The sequence below is a fragment of the Mustela nivalis genome (genome assembly GCF_964662115.1).
Source record: "Mustela nivalis genome assembly, chromosome: 1".
Lineage (NCBI taxonomy): Eukaryota > Metazoa > Chordata > Mammalia > Carnivora > Mustelidae > Mustela > Mustela nivalis.
In genome coordinates, this window is record NC_139020.1 from 204,504,267 (window position 1) to 204,512,737 (window position 8,471).

General features: G+C 44.4%; 1 protein-coding gene across 1 annotated transcript; it reads right to left on the reverse strand.

Annotated features, from left to right (window-relative positions):
- Nucleotides 1-4,605: 4,605 nt before the first annotated feature.
- Nucleotides 4,606-7,007, reverse strand: CASP14 (caspase 14; the record flags this gene model as incomplete). Its single annotated transcript, XM_082711023.1, has 6 exons — nucleotides 4,606-4,710; nucleotides 5,191-5,294; nucleotides 5,463-5,579; nucleotides 5,739-5,964; nucleotides 6,062-6,211; nucleotides 6,981-7,007. The coding sequence occupies 6 exons, from the start codon at nucleotides 7,005-7,007 to the stop codon at nucleotides 4,606-4,608; spliced, it is 729 nt and encodes a 242-aa protein (XP_082567149.1).
- Between the last annotated feature and the right edge of the window lie 1,464 nt (nucleotides 7,008-8,471).

The following is an 8,471-nucleotide window of genomic DNA, read 5'->3' on the forward strand; positions in this document are numbered from 1 at the left end:
GACATTGAGTGCAGATTTTAGTGTGACTTGTGGTTTGAGGAAAAAGTCTACAAGGAACTATAAACACTGATCTTCTCTGGAGTGATGGATAAGAATTCCCTGAAGAAATGATACTTGAACTGTGATACGAAGGATAAGTGGAAGTTGGGAAAAATGATCTAGGCAGAGAGACCTGAGGTAGTAAAGAGCTTATTTTGGGAAAAATAGAAGGCCAATGTGATTGGAATAGAAAGAGAGAAGGGATAGAGATGAAAACATGGGACCTAGCAGTCAAATTAAGACTGCTTTTCTTATTCAAAGGGTAGTGGGAAACAACTGAAAGATTTTAAGAGGTTGCATGGCAGGTCAGATTTTCATTTTGGGGGGGCATGGAGCCCAATGTGGGGCTTGACCTCACAACTCTGAGATCAAGACTTGAGCTCAGATCAAGAGTCAGATGCTTCACTAACTGAGCCATCCAGGCATTTCAGGGCAGGTTTTCATTTTAAAAAATGACCATCCCTGCTATTCTTGGAGAATGGCCTAGAAAACAGGTGGTAGACAGATGTGTGTTTTCTGGAAGGCTATCAAAGCTTAAGCTGCTGGTACCTCACTTTCATGGGCTCCTCCAAGGCCTTGGGAGAGACCTGACAATGCGCTTATATGACTGTAATAATTCTGGGTTGGTAATTTTGTATTTTTCTTAAGGAGAAACTCCTCCTGCAGCAATTGTACAGGTCCCACAAAACTTGGATGTGCCCTTGATACTCAGTAATAAACTTCCAGGATACCCTTTCAAATCCTAAGTAAATACTTGGGGGAAATACTTAATGAGGGCTCTTAAAGAATTAAGTCATTGTTTTCAGTGCTGTCACTTGTATCAGGTATAGTTCTGGTGATGAGCAGCTCTGGCTGATTTCAATAAAATGGGAATTTGTTGCAAGGACATTAGGGCAGGGGCTGGCACACTTCTGAAAAGGTGCAGGTAGTAAATCTTGTCAGCTTTGCAGGCCATATATTGTCTATTGTAGCTACTTAAGCTTGCCATTGATGGGTAAAAGGAGCCATCGACAATGTGTAAAGGAATGAGCATCACTGTGTGACAATAAAGCTTCATTTACAAAAATGGGTTGCTGACTGGGTTTGGCAAAGGAGGCATAGTTTGCTGATCCCTGTTTTTATTTAGAGACTCTAGAATCATTGGGTGTTTGGACCACAGGTTTTCACATGGGTGGGTGTATAGCACTCAGTATATGCATCATCCCAGATCTACTTGGCTCTGTGTACTCAACCCTCCCTCAGCCAGTTGTTCTGCCCATTCTCATGGATAAAGCCTTCACTGCTGCCCTACCACTGCAGAATGTTATTACTTCTATTACTGCTACTACTGTAGAATGAGGCGCTTGGTTTTGCTACTTAAGAACTTGGTGACTCGGGGCACCTGGGTGGTTCAATGGGTTGGGCCTCTGCCTTCAGCTCAGGTCATAATTCCAGGGTCCTGGGATTGAGCCCTGCATCAGATTCTCTGCTCAGCAGGGAGCCTCCCTCCCTCCCTCTCTGTGCCTGCCTCTCTGCCTTGTGATCTCTGTCTGTCAAATAAATAAATAAAATCTTTAAAAAAAAGAAGAACTCGGTGACTCTAGGCAAGTCCCTCCCCAATGATGTGCTTATGTTTCCTGGAGTGCTAAGAGAAGAAATACTTTGAGGCAGCACCCAAGTTCAGTGGGAAAGGTGTGATTGATTAGTCATGTCTGCCATGGGCACCCAGATGAGAAAGACATAACACACTAGCTAAATATCTGTGAACCTATAACTAGGTGATCTCCAAGGTCCCTTATGGTTCTAAAAAGCTATAATTCTGTGTCTGAAAACTTCTTCAGGAACATTCTGAAGATGACACAATCATGAAAAACATAACCATTTGTAATGAAAGTGTGGCCTCTAACTATAAATTTCATACACATCTGCATTTTTTTGGTTTTATTTATTTATTTATTTATTTTCAGCATAACAGTATTCATTATTTTTTTAAAAATTAAATTTCTTTATTTTTAAAAAAATTAATTAATTTATTTTCAGAAAAACAGTATTCATTATTTTTTCACCACACCCAGTGCTCCATGCAATCCATGCCCTCTCTAATACCCACCATCTGGTACCCCAACCTTCCACCCCCCCGCCACTTCAAACCCCTCACATTGTTTTTCAGAGTCCATAGTCTCTCATGATTCACCTCCCCTTCCAATTTACCCCACCTCCCTTCTCTTCTCTAACACCCCTTGTCCTCCATGATACTTGTTATGCTCTACAAATAAGTGAAACCATATGATAATTGACTCTCTCTGCTTGACTTATTTCACACACCTGCATTTTTGAGAAAGAGGAGATGAGGCTCCTGATTCTCTATTCATGATAGACTTGTCTGGGAGGCAGTGGGCTGTTGGGAAAAAGGAACTAAATCTATAATGTCTTTCACATTAGCCTCATGTTTTAAGCATAGAGAAGGTTTCAACACATACTTTTAAAGTTAGACATCTGTTTATTGAACATTCATTATGTTGATCCAAGATTTGTTCCTGCTGTCAATCCTGTAATTGTCAGTGTCTCATCCTGTGTGAGAGTGCAGAATCAACTAGAAAGAATACATTTGCGTGGGAAGTAGTGAGAGAAGGGGCACCCCAGCTCAGGGAAGTGGTGGTAAGCAAAGCCTCAGAGGCAGAAATGATTCAGAGGACATTAGCGTTATTGGAGAAGTGAATTCATGATGGAGTTTAGCTGATTGCTGGTACGGGGGGAAATTGTAAGGAAGTGCAAAATCAGGATGTGGAGTTTGGTCTTGATATCTGAGTAACGGGGCACTGCTGTGTGTTCTTGAGTGTTCTATGGAGGTCAGGAATTATAGACGGAGGGCAGAGGAGAGGTGAAGTGGGCAGGCAGAGAGGCAAGGAAGGAAGATGATGCAAAGATGCAGATATAGAGGATAGAACTTGAGCCTGAAGAATGACATGTAAGGGAAGGAAGGACAGATGTGAGAACTGTATCAAAGTCAGGCTGTTCTGAAACTTGTGCTTGTTGTCATTTGAAAGGAGGCAAGAAGAGGGGAGTCATAGATAACTGCAGAATTCGGAACCTGTGTTCTATGGGTGAGGTGCCAGGTAAAACTTGGAGGAGGAACTGGAGAGAAAGGACTCATCTTTAACCATGAATTTTCAATGATGGCAGATATGCCTGCACGTTATTTCAGTGGGGAAGGTCAAGGCTAGAGATGAGGAGACACAAGTCATAGACATGGAACGTAATGCATCTAGTTCAAATTGCCGGCCAGTGCCAGAATCTCATGGAAGTAGTCTTGACTGCTGGGTATCGAGGACTTGGGGGTCTTCCAAAAAGCTCCTACTGCCAAGTAGGGAGAACCTTTATTAGGAAGTTCCTCTAACTAGAATAGTTTTATGATGTTTCAAGACTTAGCAGGCCATGGCAAGGGTGCTGGGCTGCAAACCAGACCTTGACCCTCCCACTGACTTACTGTGTGTCATTTAAAAAAAAGGATTTATTTATCTATGAGAGAGAGAGAGAGAGAGAGAGAGAGAGAGAGAGAAGACAGAAGGAGAGAATCCTCAGGAGAGAATCCTCAAGCAGACTCCGCATTGAGTGCAGAGCCAGACAAAGAGCTTGATCTCATGATGCATGAGATCATAACCTGAGCCAAAGCCAAGAGCCAAATGCATAACCAACAGAGCCACCCATGTGCCCTGCTGTGTGGCATTTGACAAGCCTTTTAGGCTCTCTGGGTCTCTACCACAGCATCTGAAAAATAACAGGGTGACACTAAGGATTTTCCATAGCTCCAACATTCCCTGATTCAGAGTGGTTAAAAGTTGAAGACTTGAGAAAAAATAAATGGATGGATTTTCTTGGGAAGAAGGCAGAGCCCAGGGTCTTGGGGAGAGTTAGTAGAGTGAGGCACAGAAAAAGATGAAACAGCTATATTAGCCAGAGAGAGCCCATGAGCTGAAAGGAGAATGATGTCAAGGTACCAACTTGCCAAGGAAGAGGAGTGGTAGAAAGAATGATTCTTATCTTACTAATTTTCCAGGGGCTGGGCGGGGAATCTCTGGGAGATGGCAATGGATATGGTTCTCAGGAGGAGGTGTTATAACTCGAAGTGAGGTTCAGGATCCAGTGGAAGTTTGATTGGGGTGGGAAGTGGTGAGTGGGCATTGGTTTATCAGTGGAAAATCTTGAGGTTTAAAATTGCAGTTACATTTGCATAGGTATAATTAATGGGAGAAAGACAAGTGTTTCCGTTGGAGATAGGAACAGAAACTCAGTTAACAGAAACTCAATTAATACAACTCTATGGTTGTACTAATAGAGGTAAAAATTCCACCTTGAGGGAAGTGAGTGTTAATGTTACTGCTGTGCCTTGTGCTGTGTTTCGGCTCACTTGCTTTAAGAGGGACAGGGACAGAGAGAAGATCTGTATGAGGGTTGTGATGAAAGAAAGGCTGGATGCCATTTGGCCTTGGGAAGAGAAGATTTTAGGGGAGTAGTGGGAGCTGCCTCTAAACATCCATGGGGCAGAGAGAGCGCTTGAAAGACAGCCCCTCCCTGCCCTTTCTACTTTTACTGCAGATAGAGCCGTTTCCGAAGGGTGCTTTGGATTTCGGGATTCACTTTCCTTGGTTTTCCTTCCTGAACCAGCTCTGCTTCTGCCATCCGCCGGGTCACCTGCAGCAAGAGATGTGGTCAGATTGGGTCTGAGTCCCTAGGGGAGCTGGTGTGGTGGGCATATAAGGAGAAGTTTGGGGAACAAGGGAGGTGGGTCTCCATGTCCTAAAGTGGGAGACTTTATTGCCTCATCCTATGCCATAATCTTTATCAAATCATTGGTTGGACATTTTTGTTATGTTTTTTCTAATCCACCATAAAAGCATATAATCATTAAAAGGAAAAAAAGTTTGCTCAACCCATGATTAAACCTATGGGTTTTTTAAAATAGAAATTTATCTGTATTTCATATAAATTATCTCAAATACTCTGATGTTTAGAATTTCCTGCTTTGGAAACTCATCGCGAGGAGGTGGGTATCTTAGTTTCTGTGTTGGGACCTAGGTTGGATTTGGGGCTGGGGCTGGGCACAGGTTTGGAAGAGGCTCAGCCTACCTGCTTGGTCTGGGTGAGGGTTCCAGGTATCTTGTCCCGACTCACCTCTGTCAGAAGCTCCAGGATGGGTCCTTTCCTCTCTGTGAACACATCAACCAGGGTCTGGATGAAGCAGGAGCCCTCTTTGTCGTGTCTGTATGAGATGTACCCTAAGGAATTCAGAGAAGAGAGCTCAGGAGAGCTCCAATGGGAGTGAAAAGATTGGCAAGAGGCTGTGGAAGAGGGTGTGTCCTGGAGGAGTCCAGGGGTCAAGGGTTAGGAATGGTGTGCAAGGAGGAGGAGCAGGAGGTCACCCTCTGTCAGCTGGGAGCTCATACCCTCCACCGTTGAGTAGACGTGGAGGATGTCTGTGTATGTCGGGATGGTCTCGGGACTGTCCTTTGTGATCATTACAATATCACCTCCACTTACTGTTTCACCAGGGTCTCTTTGTTCTGAAATGTCAAGAAGAGGAAAAGGCAAAGTCAGAGAGAAAGATGGGCAAGGGAGGTCACTATGAGACAGACTGGCACATCAAGGCTTAACTGGGGCTCTGGATTTAGGGTTAGGTTGGATTAGGAATACAAATGCCATGTTCTGGGCTTTGTCCCCACCTCCTCGACAGGCCTGCACGATGTACACTTTAGGCTTGGCTCTCAGGGCCCGGCAGTTCTTGTTGTTCAGAACCTCGAAAAGGTTTTCCAGTTCCACCATTTGTCCGTCCTCCCCCTTGAGTTGACCTTCTAACCCATGTGCCATGAGCACCACAAAAGCACAGCTGATGGGGTCATCCCGAGCATCCATGGCCTGCTGAAAATTGTCCAGCTCTTCCTGGAATTGCTGGAGTGAGAGGAATGACCAGACTTAGGGGTGGCCCCAGAGCTCACCAACTGGTCCAGCCCTCTCCCTCATTGGCCTGGGACTGGAAGTACAATACCTGGGCGGTGGGGTCTCTCTTCATGGTACTCTCAAATCCCAGCTGCTGGAACATGCGTTCCAGAGCATCCAGGTCTGCCTCTGAACCTTCCCGGGCTTTGGTGACGCACAGTGTCAGGGCTAAGCGGGCGCCTGACATGTCATATACCTCCTGGGCCAAGAGTTGACAAAAATCATCAGAGGGATGAGGAAGTCAAGAAGAGGCAGAGGATGTGGTCCAAAGAGGTGTGGGGGTTGGGTGGCTGGGTAAAATACAGGATGCTCAGTTACATTCAAATTTCAAATAAAAACAAGTGTTTTTTTGGTATGAGCATGGGTTATATTTACACTATAAGTTTACTTGTTGTCAATGCAAAATGCAAATTTGAGTGGGCATCCTTCATTTTTATTTGCCAAATCTGGTCACTTAACCTGGGATCTGTCTCTGTGTGAACTTGGGCAAGTCACAGCTCCCATCTGAGTCTCAGTTTTCAAGCATAGACAATGAGTGTATTTATGGGGGATTGTTAAAGTCCCTTCTAGCTACCACACTGGTGGCTTTGGCTTTCTCTCTGTCCTTCCCAAGAGTGTTATGAGCATCACTCCCTCTTATAAAGAAGTCTCAAAATTTCTGAGGCCAATACTGAGATCCCACTTTGTTCTGTCTGAGGAAGAAGAATATTGGGACCAAAATTTCTTTTCTTATCTTCAGTATCAACCATAGTGATAAAAATTTGTGAAGACAGATACACCAGGGCCCACCGCCCCAACTTGGTTTCCATCTCTGTTTTTTTCTCCATCTGAATGATCACAGAGCACCTTCTAGCTCTGAACCCACATCATGATTTTCACCCTCTTCGTTATCTCTGAAACATTAACTTCCTCACCTTCTCTCTATCCAGGTGCTCCCACCCCTCTCCCCCAAACTGCACCCAGCTCACCTCCTCCAAAGGCCGAGGATTGCTCATGTTTCCTCTGATTCTCAGTCCGGTTCTCAGCACTCTTGGCTGATCCTGGGGGGTCAAGAGAAGATAGTTTGAAGGTCTCCGAGGGAAGGCAGAGGGGCTCAGGGAACAGACTAGTTTGTCTATCCAGATTTTTATGATTAAATAGAAACCTAGTGGTGGGAACTTGGTTCATGGTCAGGCCTGGGTAAGAGATGAGTCCATGAAGCATGGCTTCTCTAGTGTGACACTCCAGTGGTGTCTTCCATCCTTGGATGCTCCCAGAACTCTTGCTAGGCCCGCCCTAAAAATCCCATCCCCCTGGATTTTTTCCCATCCCTTTCTCAGGACACTTACCAGCTTGTGATAGACTGGGATTCCACCCCCATCAAAGGACCTGGACTGATGAAGGGGAAAACAGCCCCATGTACTCCCCTATGCTGCTCAGGAGCTGACTGGCTGGGGAGACTTCCAACAGGGAGATGCTCTGGGATTGGGCTTAAAAAGACTATGTCATCAAAGTGGGGAACACTGTTTTGGAACTGTCCCAGTGTGTCTCTAATCCAAATAGATCAATCCACCTTCCTCACTCTGCCTGGAGCCTGACCATCTGTCTGAGTTCTTCATTCTCATTTAAGAGTTCAGTTTTACTCTCTGACTGAACAAAATGACTTCTGTCATATTATTGGTATTCTCTCATCTCCTTGCCTTTTCTTATACTTTCCCTTCAGTCTGGAATGTGTCTCTACTAGAGAAGACCCTTCTCTGTGAATTTGGATGGCATAAGGTCTGCTATGCCTTCCCCCGGCCATATACTCATCCATCCTTCTATCTATCTATCTATCTATCTATCTATCTATCTATCTATTATCTATCCATCCATCCATCCATCCATCCATCCATCCATCCATCCATGCACCCATCCTATCTATCTATCTATCTATCTATCTATCATCTATCTATCTATCTATCTATCTATCTATCTATATCATCTATCTATCTATCATCTATCTATATATCCATCCATCCATCCATCCATCCATCCATCCATCCATCCATCCAGCAAATATTTTCTGGGTGCCTATTATTTGCCAGCCACTGGGAACAGACTGTGTAAGACAGACATGCTTCCTCCCCTCATATAGCTCTAGTCTATGACAGAAATGAATATTAAATTTCTCTTGTTCTCAGGGTGTCTAGATGGACACCCTGAGTGTGTGACTCTCAGTGGAGTGTGTGACTCTTGATCTTGAGGTTGTAATTTCAAGCCCCATGTTGGATGTAGAGATTACTTAAAAATAAAATCTTAAAAAAAACTCTTTTGTTCTCTCTTACACACACACACACACAGACACACAGACACACACAGACACACACACACACACACACACACACACACACTGAAGTCAGTGTAATAAGGAAAGAGGACTCAAACACTGTAAGAAAGAAAGTGAAAGGGGCATGGTTTTTGGAGCCAAATAAATTAGA